The sequence below is a fragment of the Salvelinus sp. IW2-2015 genome, linkage group LG34, assembly GCF_002910315.2.
Source record: "Salvelinus sp. IW2-2015 linkage group LG34, ASM291031v2, whole genome shotgun sequence".
Lineage (NCBI taxonomy): Eukaryota > Metazoa > Chordata > Actinopteri > Salmoniformes > Salmonidae > Salvelinus > Salvelinus sp. IW2-2015.
Window position 1 is genome coordinate 394,210 of NC_036873.1, and position 22,494 is coordinate 416,703.

A 22,494-nucleotide genomic window follows, 5' to 3' on the forward strand; every position below is an offset into this window, starting at 1 on the left:
TTTTACTGAGGAGTGAGTGGCTTCCGTCTGGCCACTACCATAAAGGCCTGATTGGTGGAATGCTGCAGAGATGGATGGCCTTCTGGAAGGTTCTCCCATCTCCACAGAGGAACTCTGGAGCTCTGTCAGAGCAACCATCAGGTTCTTTGTCACCTCCATGACCAAGGCCCTTTTCCCCCGATGGCTCAGTTTGGCCAATTTAAGAATTATGGAGGCCTGTGTGTTCTTGGGGATATTCAATGCTGCAGAAATATTTTGGTACCCTTCCTCAGATCTGTGCCTCGACACAATCCTGTCTCAGAGCTCTATGGACAATTCCTTCAACCTCATGGCTTGGATGGATTTTGCTCTGACATGCACTGTCAACTGTGGGACCTTATGTAGACAGGGGTGTGTGCCTTTCCAAATCATGTACAATCAATTGAAGTTACCACATRTGGACTCCAATCAAGTTGTAGAAACACCTCAAGGATGATCAATAGAAACAGGATGCACCTGAGCTCAATTTCGAGTCTCATAGCGAAGGGTCTGAATACTTATGTACATTTCTGGTATTTCTGTTAAAAAAAAAATAGAAATGTGCAAACATTTCTAAAAACTTGTTTTCGCTTTGTCATGATGGGGTATTGTGTGTAGATTGATGAGGAAAACAAATTATTTAATGCATTTTAGAGTAAGGCTGTAACATAACAAAATGTGGAAAAAGTCAAGGGGTCTGAATACGTTATGAATGTACTGTATGTCAAAATATTTTCAATTGGGCAAAAGTCAGTCCTCTCCTCGACTCCTCCGTCCTCCTTTCCTCCATAACCCAGAAACCGATAAGTGGTTGAATGGTTGAGTAGGCAAATAGAGGAGTTTCTTGGCAGAGTTGTTTCTCTACTATGTATCTACTGTATGTAGAATGCTTTCAGTAAAGTCCAACAAACAATATCAGACGCCCGACCTCCATTTTTATAAACATAAGATAATACATTATGAAGAGTGACATCACACTGTCTATTGTATGTTTTACCAATGCATTTGTCACAGTGGTTATAGCAAAGCAGCAGTGTTTTGTGTCTAAAAGGTTGTATCAATTTCTGGGACTTGTGTTATTTACAGATTGATATGGACCAGTCCTCTTCAGGACTCTGAGAGTTCTAATGAGTTATCATCAGGGAGCTGAGGGTGGAGACATCCCTAAAGAAAGACAGAAGGATGGGTCACCATACAAGGATCTTGATGAGATCATGGACCCTCACATGAGGTAGTTGTGTGTCTGTGGTGTGTGTGTCCAACTGAACATGTGTAGCACTTTTCATCATATTAGTTATAGTATCAGGATGACTGTTCATTATATAGTAATTACTGGCATTATTTTATCAATATATAATAGATTACATTTCAAATTTGTAGATGGTGGATCTGCATTGTTTCAATTTCAAATGTATGCTGTCTCCAGTGTAACCCCTGTAGTAGGTGGCGGTTCTAGCTTGTATGGCTCCCTGGGCGAACCTCCCCTTCAGCGACCCCCCAACACAAATAAATAATCATAACATTTAAAACTATATAAATATAAAAAATATATTTTAAAAAAAGACTCATACATTTCAAAAAGAAGTAACAAAGACAAATAAAAACAAATGGTAGTATATACATATAAATAAAAAAGGGAATTGGAGTATTACACTATTACCCTATGGCTAACAAAAACACAAATAAAACTCAATTGCACCAATCCTGTATCACACAAATACACAAATAGAATAATACACGTATAAAGAAGAGACCTTGATTATTACACTATTGCACTAAAAACAAGAAACACAAACTAAATTGCACAACTAATTGCCTTACTAATTGCATTTGTACTGTACAAAGTTAGAGGTGCGCTATTTGATAGATTCCCCCGCACCCCCTACCTCGGGCTTCCAGTGGGGAGACCTGAGGTCAACCTACCCTCGCCCCCCTCCCCATCTTGTACTTCTGAGTGTGAGACCTTCCCAGGCAGTATAGCCTGCCTAGCTCACAAACTACGTAGAATCAGAGCACCCACTCCGACAAGGTTAATTGACCCACAGTTCCACACGGTGACATGATATCATTGACGTGACATGCAAATGAGCAAAAGAAAACCGATCGCTCCCCGTGACGTCCCCGACAAAATGTTGCCTATACCTAAATCCGCAGCTGTCTGTGGTATCTCAGTTAGTTTCATTGCATTTCCATCAAACTAATACTCTGTGTTCACCATATCACTATCAGAAAGTTCTCAAAAGCTTAAGCTGCAGTACAAATCTACTCTGTTCACAGTGTCCATGTGCATAAAACAGACTTTCCTACACCCAGCTGGGAGTCCACAAGAACACTGGAGAGTGACGGAGAACTAAGGTGCTTCTAATTATTATTTGTTGTGTATCGTTTTTTATTGATTACCTCACTTCACAGTTAAGTCTCAGTCCAATGTTTTATCAAATCGTTGAATTGAATAGTAAAGACTCTTTTTTTGTGTGCATATTTTTATGTTCACAGCTGCAATTTGAAGCATGTCCAGCTATGTTCAGCTAGTCATATGTCTATGAGTGACCAGTCAGTGAATTCAAGCAGCATAGACCCAACTGATGATGGAGACCAAATCATGGATGAAAGGTAAACCAATACAACCTATGCATTATTACTTGACGTTGTATGACATGTACAGTGACTTCAGGAAGTATTCACACCCCTTTAACTTTTTTAACATTTTGTTGTTACAAGGTGGAATTTAAATGGATTTCATTGTCAATTTTTTTCTCAACAATCTACAAAAAAAAATACTACATAAAATAATGTTGAAGTAAAAACAATTCTGACAGAACTTTCTTCAAATTATAAATAAAACAAAAATGATATCTTGAATAAATAAATATTCAACCTTTGGCAGGAATTACAGTTGTAAGTATTTTGGGGTAAGTGTTTGAGCTTTTGCACACTTGGATTTTACAATATTACCTGCCTAAATAACTATTGTCTTGCAGCACTCACGTCAGTAGCGATGAAGTGCTTTGAAAGGCTGGTCATAGCTCACATTAATACCATCATCCCAAAAACGCTAGGCCCATTCCAATTGTCATACCGCACCCAACAGATGACGCAATCTCAATCGCACTCCACACTGCCCTTTCCCACCTGGACAAAATAATCACCTATGTGAAAATGCTATTCATTGACTATAGCTCAGCGTTCAATACCATAGTGCCCACAAAGCTCATCACTAAGCTAAGGACCCTTGACCTAAACACCTTCCTCTGCAACTGGATCCTGGACTTCCTGACGGACCGCCCCCAAGTGGTAAGGGTAGGCAACAATGCATCTGCCACGCTGATCTTCAACACACTCAGGGGTGCGTGCTTAGGCCCCTCCTGTACTCCCTGTTCACCCACGACTGCGTGGCCAAGCACGACTCCAACACCATCATTAAGTTTGCTGACGACAGGTCAGAGACCTGGCTGTGTGGTGCCAGGACAACAACCTCTCCCTCAATGTGAACAAGACAAAGGAGCTGATTGTGGACTACAAGAAAAGGAGGGCTGGACAGGCCCCCATTAACATCAACAGGGCTGTAGTGGAGCGGGTCGATAGTTTCAAGTTCCTTGGTGTCCACATCACCAACAAACTATCATGGTCCAAACACACCGAGACAGTTGTGAGGAGGGCACGACAAAACCTTTTCCCCATCAGGAGACTGAAAAGATTTGGCATGGGTCCCCAGATCCTAAAAAAGTTCTACAGCTGCTCCATCGAGAGCATCCTGACCGGTTGCATCACTGCCCTGTATGGCAACTGCTCGGCAACCGTAAGTAAGTACAGAGAGTAATGATTACGGCCCAGTACATCACTGTGGCAAAGCTTCCTGCCATCCAGGACCTACATAATAGGTGGTGTCAGAGGAAAGCCCAAAAAATTGTCAAAGACTCCTGTCACCCAAGTCATAGATTCCAAAGTGCTCATGAACATCTTCTACCCCCAAGCCATAAGACTGATGAACAATTAATCAAATGGCCACCCGGACTATTTGCTTTGACCCCCCCCCCACCCAACCCTGCTGCTACTCGCTGTTTATTATCAATACATTGTCACTTTATCCATACCTATATGTACTAATTATCTTGACTAACCTGTACCCCCACACAATGACTCGGTACCGGTAACCCCTGTATATAGTCTCGTTATTGTTATGTAATTTGTGTTACTTTTCATTTATTTTGTAAATATTTTCTTAACTCTATTTCTTGAACTGCATAGTTGGTTAAGGGCTTGTAAGTAAGCATTTCAAGGTAAGATCTACACCTGTTGTATTCGGTGTATGTGACAAATACAATTGGATTTGAATTGCTCATTATTATTTTTAAAACTCTTCAAGCTCTGTCAAGCTGGTTGTTGATCATTGCTTGACAGCCATTTTCAAGTCTTTCCATAGATTTTCAAACTGATTTCAAGGCAAAACTGTAATTAGGCCACTCAGGAACATTCTATATCATCTTGGTAACAGGGTTTTCCTCGAGGATTTTGCCTGTGATTAAGCTCCATTGCATTTATTTTATCCTTAATAACTCCCTAATCCTTGCCGATGACAAGCGTACCCATAACATGATGCGACCACCACCATGCTTGAAAATATGAAGAGTGGTACTCAGTGATATGTTGTGTGGGATTTGCCCCAAACATACCCCTGTGTATTCAGGACAAAAAGTTAAAAAAATATTGCAGGATTACTTGAGTCCCTTTTTGTAAACAGGATGCATGTTTTTTAATATTTGGTATAGGCTTCATTATTTTCACTCTGTCATTTAGGTTAGTATTGTGGCACAATGTGGTTAATCCATCCTCAGTTTTCTGCTTTGTTACATTTTTTTCATTTACCAATAGGTGCCCTTCTTTGCGAGGCATTGGAAAACCTCCCTGGTCTTTGTGGTTGAATACCTTATGTGCTTGAAATGAGGCCTTACAGATAATTGTATGTGTGGGGTACAGAGATGGCGTAGTTAGTAAAATGTTAAACACTTTTTGCGGACAGAGTGAGTCCATACAAATGATGAAGTTACTTGTTAAGCACATTTTTACTCTTTATTTTATTTAGGCTTGCCATAACAAAGGGGTTGAATATTTATTCACTCAAGACATTTCAGCATTTCAATTTTAGCTGTAACACAACAAAATGTTGAAAAAGTCATAAATTCTGAAGGCATTGCATATCATGTATATGTTTCCTATATGTACGATTTAATTGCTAGAATGTCTTTTGTTGCTTTCAGGATCCATCTGGAGAGACCATTGTCACCAATCCCCAGTTACCTATCAATGAAATCAATGGAAATGCCTATTGTATTCAAGGAGGAAGAGGTGACTCAAAGAGAGGAGTGAGAACACATTGTATTTCATTTTTATCCAATTTGATGTCACTGATTTCGTCTATATACGGTTGTTGCTTGTAGTAAGCTATAATTGGTAACTTACTTTATGCGCAGTAGAATATAGCAGAGTTACCAATTATATTGTTATTATCATATTCAAGTCTATAGAAAAGGGTTTTGTGCATTGTGTTTTGTGGAAATTGGCTTTTTCTGTAAAATTGCACTAGAGATTTCAGACAGCTGAGAACAGCTAGCAAACGGTAGCTATGAAGATAGAATAACGAAACTCCTAATTAACAAAATGTTACATTTTATTTCAAGTAAGCAAGTTACCATCCCCTCCAAACTAATAGTTCAATGTTCTCTGAGTGTTTGGGATGTTTGATGTTAATTCATGAAAGAAATTGTATCTTGCATGCAATGCTTACGTTAGCTTTAACCAGCTAGCAATTAGCTAATGTTAGCTAGTTACCTAGCAAGTGGACCTGACACCGTTTTAACCACTTGGCAGATATGAAACAAACAGGCAATCATAAGAAATATAAAATTCCAAATTTATGCATCAAAACCAACTTTGTAAGAAATGTTAAAAATAGGTTATACTTGACAAAAAATACAGTAAGGCATTGTTGTCAGAATAGATGGATGCAGTTTAATGCATGATTAATATAATTCACCCAAAAAGTTATTGGTAGTCCAAAAAGATTGCTATCAGGTTGTAAATCACAGCTGTCCTGTGGGACTGTGAACCTTCGCCCCAGTCTGAGGCCCTGAGTGTTCTGAAGCAAGTTTTCATCAAGGATCTCTCTGTACTTTGCTCCGTTCAAATTTTCCCTCGATCCTGACTAGTCTCGCAGGTCCTGCCGCTGAAAAAACACAGCATGATGCTGCCAAAAACATGATTCACCGTAGGGATGGTGCCAGGCTTCCTCCAGACATGAAGCTTGGCATTCAGGCCAAAGAGTTCAATCTTGGTTTCATCAGACCAGAAAATCTTGTTTCTCCTGGTCTGAGCGTCCTTTAGGTGCCTTTTGGCAAACTGGAGTGGCTTTCGTCTGACCACTCTGATTGTTGGAGTGCTGCAGAGATGGTTGTCCTTTTGGAAGTTTCTCCCATCTCCACAGAGGAGGGATTGAGTGGCCTAGTGGTCTAAGGCACTGCACCGCAGTGCTAGAGGTGTCACTACAGACTTGGGTTCAATCACAGGCTGTATCACAGCTGGCCATGATCGGGAGTCCCATAGGGTTATAAGCACAATTGGCCCAGCGTCGTCAAGGTTAAGGGAGGGTTTGGCCGGGCTGTAATTGTAAATAACACATTTTTCTTAACTGACTTGCCTAGTTAAATAAAGGTGAAATAAATAAAGAGGAACTCTGGAGCTCTGTCAGAGTGAACATCAGGTTCTTGGTCACCTCCCTGACCAAGGCCCTTCTCACCCGATTGCTCAGTTTGGCCTGGCGGCCAGCTCTAGGAAGAGTCTTGGTTGTTCCAAACTTCTTCCATTTAAGAATTATGGAGGCCTTGGGGACCTTCAATGCTTGAAATGTTTTGGTACCCTTCCCCAGATATGTGCCTCAACACAATCCTGTCTCGGAGCTCTACGGGCAAATCCTTCAATTGATTTTGCTCTGACATGCATTGTCAACTGTGGGACCTTATATAGACAGGTGTGTGCCTTTCCAAATCATGTTCAATCAATTGAATTTACCACAGGTGAATTCCAATCAAGTTGAAGAAACATCTCAAGGATGATCAATAGAAACAGGATGCACCTGAGCTCAATTTCGAGTCTCATAGCAAAGGGTCTGAATATACATAAATAATGTATCTATAAATAAGAAAACATTTCTAAAAACCTGTTTTGGCTTTGTCGCTTTGTTTTCGCTTGATTGGAGTTGTGTGTAAATTGATGAGGGCAAAAAAGATGATTTATTTTAGAATAAGGCTGTAACTTAACAAAATGTGGAAAAGGGAACGGGTCAGAGTACTTTCCGAATTACCCATTGGTAGGGTTATCAGAAAGCACAGCATAGATTTTCACTGCTACGCATACAATACACAACTTTACATGTCTGTGTTACCAGAGGATGACTGAGGAGTTTTTGCTCCACAGAGAAATTATTAGTCTGTATTAGTGATTTAAATACTCGGATGGCTCACAACTTCCTCTTGCTAAATCAAAACAAGGCTGAGGTACTTATTGTTTGAACCAAATCATAGAGAGAATCTTGCCGCACATTTGAATTCACAGGCAATAAAGATAAAACACCAGGTAAATGTAAAGTTGTGTATTGTCTGCGTAGCAATGGAAAAAAATACTCAATCATGGACACTCTTATTGACAGTTGTGGCTGCTTGCGTGATGTATTGTCATCTCTACCTTCTTGCCCTTTGTGCTGTTGTCTGTGCCCAATAATGTTTGTACCATGTTTTGTGCTGCTACCATGTTGTGTTGATACCATGTTGTTGTCATGTTATGTTGCTACCATGCTGTGTTGTCATGTGTTGCTGCCTTGCTATGTTGTTGTCTTAGGTCTCTCTTTAGGTAGTGTTGTGTTGTCTCTTTTGTCGTGATGTGTGTTTTGTCCTGTGGTCCCGTGTGGCTCAGTTGGTAGAGCATGGTGCTTGCAACGCCAGGGTTGTGGGTTCATTCCCCACGGGGGGACCAGGATGAATATGTATGAACTTTCCAATTTGGAAGTCGCTCTGGATAAGAGCGTCTGCTAAATGACGTAAATGTCCTATATTTATATATCTTTTTTTAAATGTATTTTTTATTTTTAATCCCAGTCTTTTGCCTTTTGGTAAGTCGTCATTGTAAATAAGAATTTGTTCTTAACTGACTTGCCTAGTTAAATAAAGGTTAAAATCACACATTAGGAATGTGACCAAAAAAAGTTTTTTACCACCTGAGGAACATTGCCAAGGTGCAGCCGTTTCTCTCTCAGACTGATACAGAGAGACTCATCTATGCTTTTATTACAAGCAGGCTTGACTACTGTAATGCTCTCCTGTCTGGTCTACCAAAGAAAGCCATTGGTCAACTGCAAAACATACAGAATGCTGCAACACGGGTACAAACCAAGATCAAGACCAGACGGAGAGCACACTTTACAGTTTACGTTTTTAAGGTCTCTGCACTGGCTGCCTATGAGTTTTTTAATTCATTTTAAGATTATTCTATTGGTTTTTAAATCAATCCACGATTGTGCACCCACATACATGTCAGACATGCTTTTAAGTTATGTACCCAGTAGGTCCCTTGTGTCCTCTGGCACTGGCCTTTTAACTATCCCAAAGCCTTATTATACCCCCAGCCTCTGGAATAGCCTGCCAGAGAACTTGAGTGGGGCCGAAACTGTGGACATATTGAAGAGATCATATAATATATTTTTGTAATTCTTTCATTTTGTGCCAGGAAAACATTCCCCACATCATTACACCACCACCTACAGCCTGTTCCGTTGACACCAGGCCAGATGGGGCAATGGACTCATGCTGCGTATGCCAAATCTTGACTCCCATCAGAATAACACAACAGGAACCAGGATTCGTTGGACCAGGCAATGTTTTTCCACTCCTCGGTTGTCCAGTAATAATGACTTCTGGCCCACTGGAACCGTGTGGTTATCTGCTGCAATAGCCTATCCGTGACAAGGACCGACGAGTTGTGCTTTCTGAGAAGCCGTTCTGCACAACACTGTTGTAATGCGCCGCCTGTTAGCTTGCACGTTTGTTGCCATTCTATTATCAACAAGCTGTTTGCACCCACAAGACTGCCGCTGACTGGATGTTTTTTGTTTGTCACAGTTTTTGTTTGTCCAACATTCAATCGAACAGTAACGGAATGCCTTGATGCCTGTCTGCCTGCTTTATATAGCAAGCCATGGCCACATGAATCGTTGTCTATAGGAGTGAACCATTGACCAAACTGGCCACTGTATATTCTATTATCTGTTTTTCTATGATATCAAGAAATCTTTAACCCAAAACCTTGTTGCCAGGAGGCTGAAACTTTGCCCACAAGTGGATCTTACAGCAAGACAATAACTCAAAGCACACATCAAAATCCCCAACAAAATGGTTAATTGACCACTAAATCAACATTTTGCGGTGGGCATCTCAGTCTCCAGACTTGAACCCCATTGAAAACCTATGGTTTGAATTGAAAAGGGCAGTCTATAAGCACCGTAGATGAAGGATATCAATGATAAGGAAATATTCTGTATGGAGGAATGGTCTAAGATCCCTTCCAATGTGTTCTCCAATCTCAGAAAACATTTAAGAAAAAGGCTCAGTGTCATTATCCTCACAAAGGGAGGGTACTGGAGTGTTGAAAACAGGGATCCAATCATTTTTTCACCTATCTTGAGATTTTTAAAATAACTTTTTAACAAAATCTGTATCTGAGCAATTGTATAATAAAAAAAATGATTACAAAAATACAATATAGCTCAGTATTAGTATTATTTATTTTAATCTTTATCAAGGGATCCAATAATTCCGGACACCACTGTGTATCCAGCTGCTACACGTGTACCTACAGCTGCTAGAAAAATATATGTAGTGAAATATACTGTATGTGTAGATAGAAATATATTTGGGTTATGCACAATCCAGTTCTCCATTATAATAATTATTATCAAATTGTGCATTAAGTTGCATTGCATTACTGGTGGCTTATGTCAAAGTTGGAAGGTTGGAAGTTTGATCCCCGGCCTAGTTATACAAAAAACTGTAAAAATGGGACCTGATTTGTCTGTGCTTGGCACTCAGCATTAATAAGGAGATAGATTTGGAGTAAGACCCTGCGATAGACGATAGCGTCCTGTCCAGGGGTGTAAAATTCGAAAGAAATTAAGCCAAAGGCAGAATACACGTAATCCTTGACACACCTCTTCACACCTGCATTTTGGTCATCTCCACCTCCAAGACATAGACGATAAGCTTTGAAAATATATCAGGGTGTCGTAGTCACAGATGTCTTAGATTGGTCTTTTTTCCAGATTTTGTAAAAACAATCCTCCAGTATTAACGGCAAAATGCCTCATCAAGATTCTGAGGCTCTCCTTTCTCGTTTGGCTTAAAACTAAAATGCACCCAAGTTGCAGCTGTAACTTTGGGTTTAGAGACAAGATCCATTCTCGTGACTGACCATAGCCTGCCCTACGGGTAGCCTCCACTCTGTGGTTGAACTTAATTTCGCTCTCCCGGTACTTTTTTTTGGAGCTGGTTGACTTTTGATGCTTCCAATCCTCAAAGTTTTTCATTGCTGTACTTTCAGTGTCCATCTGGAGAGAGCAGAGTCACCAACTTCGAGTTATTCATCAGCAAAGAGTCACCAGTCAGATGAGGAGGACGAGGAGGAGAACTCTGCTCCAAAAGAAAAGTGTAACAGGAGGTAAGCTAGCCCGCCTTGTATGGGTTCTTCTCAATACTATTGGCCCGGAATGACAGAGATAGCAAAACGATCTTGGTCCCTGCCCTCAACACAACACGCCGCCATGACTATTCTGTACAGCGTGACTAGGTGTAGTGAGGAAGGCTTCAGGATGTTTAGCTATCACAGTGACAACCTGAGGAGAGAGAGAGTGTGTGTACTAGCAGGACTGAGTAACCCCTTAGACCTTACAGAACAGGTGAGACGCCCTTACTCCAGGGCAAGAATTATACATCAACTCAATTTTACTTATACAAACACAGTTTAAATGAATTTTAGCAAAATAAAGAAAGAATGGTTAGTGTAATTATATGCATCAATGTTCTTTTCGTTTATGAATATCCTTTTTCACTCTTCTCTCCTTTTGACAGGTGAAGTCTGTCTAGTTTTACTGTAGCTCTTCTTTAGTCTTGACCGGTGAAGTCTGTCTAGTTTTACTGTAGCTCTTCTCTCCTTTTGACAGGTGAAGTCTGTCTTGTTTTACCGTAGCTCTTCTCTCCTCTTGACAGGTGAAGTCTGTCTAGTTCTACTGTAGCTCTTCTCTCCTTTTGACTGGAGAAGTCTGACTAGTTTTACTGTAGCTCTTCTCTCCTCTTGACAGGTGAAGTCTGACTAGTTTTACTGTAGTTCTTCTCTCCTCTTGACAGGTGAAGTCTGTCTAGTTTTACTGTAGTTCTTCTCTCCTCTTGACAGGTGAAGTCTGTCTAGTTTTACTGTAGCTCTTTCTTCTCCTTTTGACTGGCGAAGTCTGTCTAGTTTACTGTAGCTCTTCTTTAGTCTTGACCGGTGAAGTCTGTCTAGTTTTACACTAGCCCTTCTTCCCTCTTGACCGGGAAGTTTTCTAGTTTTACACTAGCCCTTAAGTCTTGACTGGCGAAGTCTGTCTAGTTTTTACCGTAAGCTCTTCTCTCCTCTTGACAGGTGAAGTCTGTCTAGTTTTACTGTAGCTCTTCTCTCCTTTTGACTGGCGAAGTCTGTCTAGTTTTACTGTAGCCCTTCTTTAGTCTTGACCGTTGAAGTTTATCTAGTTTTACACTAGCCCTTAAGTCTTGACCGGCGAAGTCTGTCTAGTTTTACACTAGCCCTTAAGTCTTGACCGGCGAAGTCTGTCTAGTTTTACACTAGCCCTTCTTTAGTCTTGACTGGCGAAGTCTGTCTTGTTTTACCATATGCCTATTCTCCTCTTGACTGCCAAAGTCTGTCTTGTTTTACCATATCCCTATTCTCCTCTTGACTGGCGAAGTCTGTCTCACTTCCCTCTTCAGGATACTAGTTAAATAAAGGTTAAATAAAAAAGAATAATACTATAAACATGTCTGCCTTTACTACTTTCATCCCATTGTCTCTGCCAACAATCTAACCCATGTTTCTGAATCAATGTTTTAATATCCCCTCTAGACAACTGCACCTGTATATCCGCAATATTATTTTTCACTGTTTTTTCTTTCTATTGTATCTACTACATATTTTCCATTAACTCCTGTGTGAGTCGGAATCCAACAGAACTGAGTTTCAATAGCATTTCTTTGTAACCCCAACAACAGTACCATCAATTCTATCCATACATCCTGACGTTCTGACTTTCCAGATCTTAACTGCACAAAATTGATGCAGATGTCCAACATATTACTACTACTCTTGGTTGCACCGCCTCTATCCATTGCAATCCAACAATAATCACAACCTGCTAATGTCTTCCCGCTAATGTCTTCTGTATACACCACAGGACAATAATAAAACTGATTACTAATATATTGATCCACTATTGTTCCTACATTATCTTCTTCACACCACTGTTTCTTTTCTTCTATCAGGCTAAAATCAATATTGTATAAAACCACAGTGGCTCATTTCCTAGTGCCAGATACGGCCTTATAACATGGTCCCTGATTCCATGTTCATCTTTTCCCAATCTCTAAAGCCAAACACCCCTCTCTTGATATCGTTCATATTCCCAGCAATTTCCTTTTTCGCTCCATTCTTTGACGCTACTGTTTTCCATTCATCATCTTTAATTTTTCTTGACACTATTCTCGATTCAGACTTGGCATCCACCTCTGACCTCTTTCTGTTCCCGATTACACCACAATGTTTTTTTTCCGCAACTGTCAATTTCTCAGCGAACCCCTCAGATAGATACACACACACACACACACACACACACACACACACACACACACACACACACACACACACATGGCGACAAAGGCCGAGACATCAGGAGCCATGGTGGGCCACCAGAAGTGCTGTCGGAGGAAAGCCAGAGTCCCTCGAGCACCAGGATGACAGGTAAGCCTGGAGGAGTGAGCCCATTTCAGGACTTGGTACCGGAACAAATCAGGAACGAACATCCGGTTAGCCGGGCCTTCCCCAGGGTCCGGCTGGGAACGTTGTGCTTTGTGAACCAGAGCCTCAATACCCTAGACAACTGCAGCCGCCAAACATGAGGCAGGAAGAATGGTCTCTGATTCCGAGGGTGTGGCAGTGGAACTGTACAGGTGGGAAAGGGCATCTGGCTTCACATGTTTGGACCCTGGGCGGTAGGAGATGGTGAAATTAAACCTGGTGAATAATAGAGCCCACCGGGCCTGCCTGGAGTTAAGGCGCTTGGCTGTGCAGAGATATTCCAAATTCTTGTGGTCGGTCCAAACCAAAAATGGATGTTCCGCCCCTTCCAGCTAATGCCTCCACTCCTCCAGGGCCAACTTAACTGCTAGGAGTTCATAGTTCCTCTCTGCCGAGTTGAGACGATGGGACATGAGGGCACAGGGATGAAGCTTTTGGTCCTGGATGGATCGCTGGGAAAGAACGGCCCCTACTCCCACGTCGGAAGCGTCAACCTCCACCACAAACTGACAGGTCAGATCTGGATGGATGAGGATGGGGCAGTAGTGAATCGTTGCTTCAAATCCACAAAAGCCTTGTTTGATGCTAGGGACCATGCGAACGGTACCTTGGGAGAGGTGAGTGCAGAGAGGGGAGCTGCCAGGTTGCTGTACCCCCGAATGAAACGGCTGTAAAAATTTGCAAACCCCAGAAACCGTTGTGCCTGCACCCTGGACGTGGGTTGGGGCCAATCCACCACCGCTCTCACTTTTTCTGGATCCATCTGAACATTCCCTTCAGAGATGATGTATCCCAGAAACGTGATTGCGGAGCGGTGGAACTCGCACTTCTCCGCTTCAACAAACAGCTAGTTCTCCAGAAGGCGCTGAAGGACTTGTCGAACGTGGAGAATTGTTCCTGGGCAGAACGGAAGAAAACTAGGATGTCATCGAGGTATGCAAAAACAAACCGATTCAACATGTCCCGGAGCACATCCTTGACCAGGGCCTGGAAGACAGCAGGAGCGTTAGTGAGTCCAAACGGCATGACCAGGTACTCATAGTGTCCACTTGCTGTGCTGAAAGCCGTCTTCCACTCATCTCCTTTGCGTATCCGAACAAGGTGGTAGGCATTCCGGAGGTCCAGTTTAGAAAAGATGGTTGCCCCCTGGAGAGGTTCGAAAGCCGAGGAGAGGAGTGGTAGCGGGTACCGGTTCTTGATCGTGATGTCATTAAGACCCTTGTAATCAATCCATGGACGCAGGGTCTTGTCCTTTTTTCCCACAAAAAAATAACCCTGTGCCGGCGGGAGAGGCTGAAGGGCGAATGCTTCCAGCCGCCAGAGAGTTATCAATGTACTCCTCCATGGCCTTGGTCTCGGAGCCAGACAGGGAATAAATCCGGCCTCAAGGCGGTGCGGTGCCTGGGAGGAGTTCAATCACAAAATCGTGAGGACGATGTGGAGGAAGGGAGGTAGCAAGAGCCTTACTGAAAACCTCCCGGAGGTCATGATACTCTGTGGGAACGGCAGAGAGATCCGTGGCCGTATTTAACCCAGGAGGCAGACGGTCAGGGGATGGCTGCGCCGCCTTTAGGCATTGTGAATAACAGAACGGGCTCCATCCCAGGATTGAACCCGTGGTCCACTCAATATTGGGATTGTGCTTCTGGAGCCAAGAAAATCCCAAAACAACAGGGATGTGAAGAGACTCAATGAGAAGAAGCTGTATTGAGACTGTGATTACCAGATATCCGCAGAGTAATGGGAACTGTGCTGTGAGTGACTCTGCCAATGGAACAGCTGTCCAGTGCTCTGGCCTCCATGGGAACGGAAAAGAGTTGAGTGGGAATACCTAGTTCTGATACCAGGGTAGCGTCCATGAAACTCTCATCAGCCCCAGAGTCAATGAGCACCCGAAAAGACTTTGACTGGTCTCCCCAAAGCAGAATAACAGCGAAAGGGGTACAGGTAACAGTAATTAGAGAATTCCCAGTCTGGCTCTCCAGTGTACTTGTACCTACTAATGATTTAGGTCTCCTCACTGGACAGGTATCAATGAAATGCCCCGCAGCACCACAACACAGACAACTGTTGGAGCTTAGCCTATGTGAACGTTCCCTAGGCGATAATCTAGCTCTTCACAGTTGCATAGGTTCTGGTGTATCTGACTCACCCATCGTCGATGATTCTCGAGGGAGCGCGGGTGGCTTCCGGGTTCCCTCGGAGGTGAGCGAGCCACTGCGGGTGAACGAGTGTGCCCGAGACCAGACCTCAGACCGCGTTCCCTTAGACGTCCATCAATTCTAATGGTGAGGGCAATGAGGGAGTCGACGTCCACCGGTAATTCCCGAGCAGCTAGCTCATCTTTTACCACCTCAGATAATCTGTGAAGAAATGTATCGAAAAGAGATTCCGAATTCCAGGCACTCTCGCAGCCAACTTGCGAAAATCAACCATGTAGTCTGCCACACTACGGGAGTTTTGACGTAATTCAAGAAGCCTCTCTCCCGGATACCGGAGAATCGAATACCTTCCTCACTTCTGCCATGAAATCCTCCAGATGACAACAAATTGCAGATTGTTGTTCCCAAAGTGCCGTAGCCCAGGAGGGCGCCCTTCCCGACATTAGCGTAATAACATACGCTATCTTAGATCGGTCTGAAGGAAACGAAGATGGCTGTAGCTCAAAAATAAGAAAGCACTGAGAAAGAAAACCCCGTCAGGTACCAGGATCCCCAGAATATCTCTCCAGAGGAGGTAAGCGGGGTTCTCGGGGAGCCGGGTAGGCTACAACAGCTCACCACTAATAGGGAAAAATTACTGCGTGCTTGGGTTTCTCAGAGGTGGCAGGCTGGCCTCTGAGCTAACTCCTGGATTTGTTCCATGATAGCCTTAAACCCTTGGTCGTAGCATTCCGTCAAGGAACAGAGCCCTTCCAGAAGGTCCTGTAACAGCTCCTCATGTCTCCTAATGGTGGCTCCCTGCAGGGAGAGAGCGTGGCGGAGCTGGTCCAAGTCTGCTGGGTCTGTCATGGCCAGTCAGTACTATAAGGGAACAAATAGATTTTTATTGATTTATTTTACCTTTATTTAACTAGGCAAGTCAGTTAAGAACAAAATGTTATTTTCAATTACGGACTAGGAACAGTGGGTTAACTGCCTTGTTCAGGGGCAGAACGACAGATATGTACCTTGTCAGCTCGGGGATTCAATCTTGCAACCTTTCAGTTACTAGTCCAACACTTTAACCACTAGGCTACGCTGCCGCCCGTTACCCAATACCCAGATGCAGACACAGTAGGCAGATGGTTAGAGTCTTTGTTGTTCATTAAATCCAAAAGGAGTTGGCAAGAGAATGGTCGTGGACAGGCAAAGGTCAAAACCAGATCTGAGTCCAAGAGGTACAGAGTGGCAGGCAGGCTCGAAGTCAGGGCAGGCAGAAGGGACAGGCAGGCGGGTACGGAGTCCGGAAAAACAGGCAAGGGTCAAAACCGGGAGTTCTAGAAAAAGAGAATAGAAAACAGGAGCACGGGAAAAAACACGCTGGTTGACTTGAAAACATACAAGACGAACTGACACAGAGAGACAGGAAGCACAGGAATATATAAACTGGGGAAAATAAGCGACACCTGGAGGGGGTGGGGACAATCACAAGACAGGTGAAACAGATCAGGGCGTGACACATTTAGCAGACACTCTTATCTAGAGCGACATACAATTAGTGGATGAAAGGTAAAACAGTACAACCAATGCAGAGTTTTCTGACATATTGTACATGAATAACTTAAGTGACAATGCTCGGGTTGTGGCCGATGGTGTTGGGCTGTAAGCACAACCCCCACCTGTGGACGTCGGGCCCTCATACCACCCTCATGGAGTCTGTTTCTGACCGTTTGAGCAGACACATGCACATTTGTGGCCTGCTGGAGGTCATTTTGCAGGGCTCTGGCAGTGCTCCTCCTGCTCAAAGGCGGAGGTAGCGGTCCTGCTGCTGGGTTGTTGCCCTCTTACGGCCTCCTCCACGTCTCCTGATGTACTGGCCTGTCTCCTGGTAGCGTTTCCATGCTCTGGACACTACGCTGACAGACACAGCAAACCTTTTTGCCACAGCTCGCATTGATGTGCCATCCTGGATGARCTGCACTACCTGAGCCACTTGTGTGGGTTGTAGACTCTGTCTCATGCTACCACAAGAGTGAAAGCACCGCCAGCATTCAAAAGTGACCAAAACATCAGCAAGGAAGCATAGGAAGTGAGAAGTGGTCTGTGGTCACCACCTGCAGAACCATTCCTTTATTGGGGGTGTCTTGCACAACATTTGCACAACAGCATGTGAAATTTATTGTCAATTAGTGTTGCTTCCTAAGTGGACAGTTTGATTTCACAGAAGTGTGATTGACTTGGAGTTAYATTGTGTTGTTTAAGTGTTCCCTTTATTTTTTTGAGCAGTGTATTACTAAAAATATTTATAATCATGCAATCACAAGTGAAATATACCAAAACACAGCATAGCTTGTTGTTAATCCACCTATCGTGTGGTGAAAGAAATCCAAGCTTTTGTGAGTGTATCAATCAATGTTCAGAAAACTACAGCCTCGTTCCGGTGCTGAAAGGCAGAAGAAAATTCCCAAACGTATCAGATTCAAAAATATTACTAATATATATAATATAAAATATTTATAATCATGCAATCACAAGTGAAATATACCAAAACGTAGCTTAGCTTGTTGTTAATCCACCTATCGTGTCAGATTTTGAAAATATGCTTTGCAACGAAAGCAATCTAAGCTTTTGTGAGTGTATCAATCAATGCTAGAACAGTTAGCCTTATATTAGCTTGGTTAGCTTGGCCACGAAAGTCAGAATAGCAATAAAATGAATCGCTTACCTTTGATAATCTTCGGATGTTTGCACTCACGAGACTCCCAGTTACACAACAAATGTTATTTTTGTTCGATAAATATTACTTTTATAACAAAAAAACGCCATTTGGGTTGCGCGTTATGTTCAGAAAACCAAAGCCTCGTTCCGTTCGACAAATTCCAAAAAGTATCCGTAATGGTCGTAGAAACATGTCAAATGTTTTTTATAATCAATCCTCAGGTTGTTTTTAACAAACATAATCGATAATATTTCAACCGGACCGTAACCTATTCAATAAGAGCGAAAAAGAAAATGGAGAGCTACCCTCTCGCGCGCAGGAACTATTCAGAGGACACCTGACTACTTTTGAAAAATCTCGCTCATTTTTCAAAATAAAAGCCTGAAACTATGTCTAAAGCCTGGTCACAGCCCGAGGAAGCCATTGGAAAAGGAATCTGGTTGATACCCCTTTAAATGGAAGAAAGACGGGCCAGGAAACACAGATATATATCTTTTTTTTTAAATCACGTCCGGGTTAGATTTTCTCAGGTTATATTTTGACAGTTTTGGAAACTTTGGAGTGTTTTCTATCCTAATCTGTAAATTATATGCATATTCTACGATCTGGACCTGAGAAATAGTCCGTTTACCTTGGGAACGTTATTTTAAAAAATAAAAATAAAAAATCTGACCCCTAGCGTCAAGAGGTTAAGCTATTTTCTTGTGACATTTATTTGTATACATCCATAACAATGAGCTAATGATACGCAATTTCGCTCTGTCGTCAGGACACTGTTGTTCAGATGACCTAGCCAACAACACAGCTAACACAATCACTTCAAACTGAAGCTGGAATGACAGCAAACTTGCTGGACTTTATTTTGTTTCACCTGTTTTCTATTGATAGCTCTTTGTGTTTATCCATAAAGATACTGATTCATGAATTTGACTGGCTGAGAAAAGCTGCCTGCTTGTCAGTCTCATCCCCAACTTTAGACACGTTCATTACTATGGGACATCTGGAGATCGAATTTGAATATTGAAACAATGTTGGAAATGTCGAAGAGACAGACAGCAAGGTTTATACAAATCTACAATGTTGAAAACGAAATGTTTGTCTAAAATAAATGTGAGATAATATCTAGATGCTTTTTATAGTGGAGATCAGACAGTGATGAGACAGTGGATTGGGCAGTCATATGGAACAGAGTAAATAGGCATTTTAACATAATAGATTTAGCCGGTGGTAACTTGTGGAATAGACACCATCTGGAATGCGGTTTTAACCAATCAGCATTCAGGATTAGACCGACCCGTTGTATAAATGTATAGATTGTATGTTTCTTGTATAAATTGAAACTAACTGTGTAAATCTAACAAGAACATTTGTTTTTTAATGTTTTAATATGTTTTAATGTTTAAGTTTTAATGTGTGTGATTGTCTTCCGCTTAGCGTCATCAGGCCAGAAGAGATGGTCTGTGATGTCTGTAAGCTCAATGCTGGGAAGTCCAGTCTGACCAGCAACCAGTACTACTGTGACACCCAGGTTCTTAAAGAAAAAGTATTTAAGTATTTTGGGACTGCACCGCTAACTTTTTTTGTGTGATTCTTAACACACTTTGTTGCATCATTAATCTTATGTTAAATCTAATATTTGATTAGCAGATTTTGCAAAGTCATATCAGATCATGTAGATTGCAAATGTCAAAGATCTCAATGCCTGTACTCTATTGGACATTAATGGGAAAGTTCACCCAAATTACAACGTGGCGTATTGGTTTCCATACCCTGTAAGCAGTCTATGGAGAAGGTATGACAGCAACCCATGCTATTGGTTTTGTTTCCCTGGCAGTGTTACCACATGCTAATGTATTAGCATTTGCGGCACTAATCCCTTTCAAGTCATGGGACTGATATTAGCATTTTTCACACGTTCAAATCATCTATAAGCAGTGCTTGACTTGTGCCGGAGCAGTCCGGAGCACCTTACCGACACTCCAATTTTTGGGGGAATTGCGTACCAGCTCCTCTATAAAACAAAGTAGCCTATTGCCAGCCCAGATTCACACACAAAGGCAAAAAAGATTGAACAAAGCAGAATTAAGGTGCGATCTGCATTGAATAGCAATGGAGAGTGGGCATTTATTTCCTGATTCCGCTTTGTTGAAGTTTATTTGCTGCTAGTCTGTGAATCTTTGTTTGACAGTAGGCTCTTCCAGCTTGTGCAGATAGAAACTGTGCCAGCCTGAATGTGCATGATGTGCTGTTCCAAGTTGTCAAATGAGGGATTGTAAGATCTTGAAAAGTTGTGAAAATTAGTTTACTCATTTTGTTAATGTAATTCATAAAGGCACACTTTTGTAAATATGATCAATCACTTAAAAATCTACATTTCAGCCATTATTGTAATGACCCTTCAGTGCGTGTCTGTATATGCTGCGCGTGTGCCAGTGCGAGTGGGCCATTGTCAGAGGAGAGAGAGAGACATTTCAGCAGCAGGTATAAAATAATGACAGACAACAGACTAACCAGTGAGCCAATTCAAAACATAACTTGTAGCAGTTACTCCCTAACTAAACATTTTTGTCATTGTCGCCTTTCTAACGGCACTGTAGAGCCTAAATAAATCTGCACCTTTGGAAAGCTGGGATTTCCCTCTATTAAACAGTAGCCATATAATTGCAACAATGTAAAAAATATTCTAATAGCCTAATTGACAAATAACCTGCTGTGCATAGATCTCTCCTGTAACATGAATATTTGAGCTTTATAGTGTATATGAACATGTCTAGTAGATAACTTGCTTTGAAGTAGCCTACCGTATCCATTTGAGCCCTAATTCATTGAATGAAGGGATCATTGTTTAAAGACAAAAGTATTTGGTTGTAATGATGCAATATTTTATGTCAAGGGTGGCAACCATCCTCCAGGATAGCTACAGGGTAAGCATTATTTTGTTCAAGCCCTGGTGTAACCACATAGGAACCTAAATATCAGCTGCTCAACAGGACCTTGATTAGCAGACTTGGGTGTTTCAGGGCTGGATCAAAGCCTGCACAGCCAGGAGCTCTCCAGATGGAGGACTGACCACATATGGACAATGTGACTAACAGTGCAGGGGTTAACTTCTAGTTCCTCCCAAACCCGGATCCGGGAGCACCCCCATCAGTAAAAAAGCTGACTAGCATAGCCTAGCATAGCGTCACAAGTAAATACTAGCATCTAAATATCATTAAATCACAAGTCCAAGACACCAGATGAAAGATACACTTCTTGTGAATCCAGACATCATTTCTGATTTTTAAAATGTTTTACAGGGAAGACACAATATGTAAATCTATTAGCTAACCACGTTAGCAAAAGACACCATTTTTCTCACTCCAAGCACGCGAAATTCTTCGCACATTGGCACAGAAGTACATGTCTTTCGACCAAAGACGATAGGCTATTTACTGACCAAATGCACACTATTCCAGATTCATTTCTGACTGCGATGCTTTAGTCTAATTAAGTGCTTAACGAACTATATATTTGCTTGATTTAATCGTTGTTCTTGTTTGTAAAATGTTAATTGCTATAAGGCTAGCCATTAATATACTCAGCTTGCTATCCCTTGCCTTACATGCGCCTCACGACTGCTGTATTGCAGCCTAGTAAGTCTTAAATTTAAATTCATATGTGAAACTTCAAGGCCGATTACGCGTTATTATGCCAACTTTATAATTATCTGTCATTTCAATGCTAGACGTACATCTACCCAAAGCCCACTTCGATTTATCTTTAATCTTACCGTAGTCCCCTAAAGTTAATTGAATAGTTTTATATTAAAAATAGGGAGTCTTTCCAAGATTGGCGCCGGCCCCCGATTGCCTGATAGTTGGACACGTATTCCTTTCATTGGTTATAAGTACGATTTATGTGCCTAATATGCACATTTTCGAATCAAACTCTATATGCTTTGTGTAATATGATGTTACAGACTGTCATCTGAAGAATTCTGAGAGGTTAGTGAAAAAATTTATATTATTTGGTGGTATTAAACGTTTATCGCTCTTTTTGCCTTGATATCAATGGCTGGGGTTATGTTAGCTCATTGGTATGCTATATAACGATATATTGTGTTTTTCGCTGTAAAACACTTAGAAAATTCTGAAATATTTTCTGGATCAAAGATCTGTGTCTTTCCAATTGCTGTACGCTGCTGTGTATTTTTTTTAAGAAATGTTTTATTGGCATGATAATAGGTATTTGGACGTTTGGATGTTCTGTAAATATTATGCTGCTTTCGGTGCTAATTTCTGATTGTAGCTAAATGTAAACTATGATTTATACCTGAAATATGCAAATTTTTTTTCTAAAAAAAACATATGCTATACAATAAATATGTTATTCAGACTGTCATCTGATTAAAGTTGTTCTTTGTTTAGTGGCTATTTATATCTTTTTTGGTCCGGAATTTGGTGATAGCTACTGATGGAGTAAAAAATGCGT

General features: G+C 41.7%; 1 protein-coding gene across 1 annotated transcript; it reads left to right on the forward strand.

Moving 5' to 3' along the window:
• Positions 1–1,109: 1,109 nt before the first annotated feature.
• LOC111958296 (uncharacterized) lies at positions 1,110–19,841 on the forward strand. The gene is made up of 6 exons (XM_023979525.2): positions 1,110–1,249; positions 2,296–2,373; positions 2,515–2,631; positions 5,277–5,381; positions 10,660–10,776; positions 19,456–19,841. Exons 1-6 carry the CDS (start codon positions 1,146–1,148, stop codon positions 19,607–19,609), a joined length of 675 nt encoding a protein of 224 aa, XP_023835293.1. The 5' UTR covers positions 1,110–1,145; the 3' UTR covers positions 19,610–19,841.
• Positions 19,842–22,494: the final 2,653 nt, after the last annotated feature.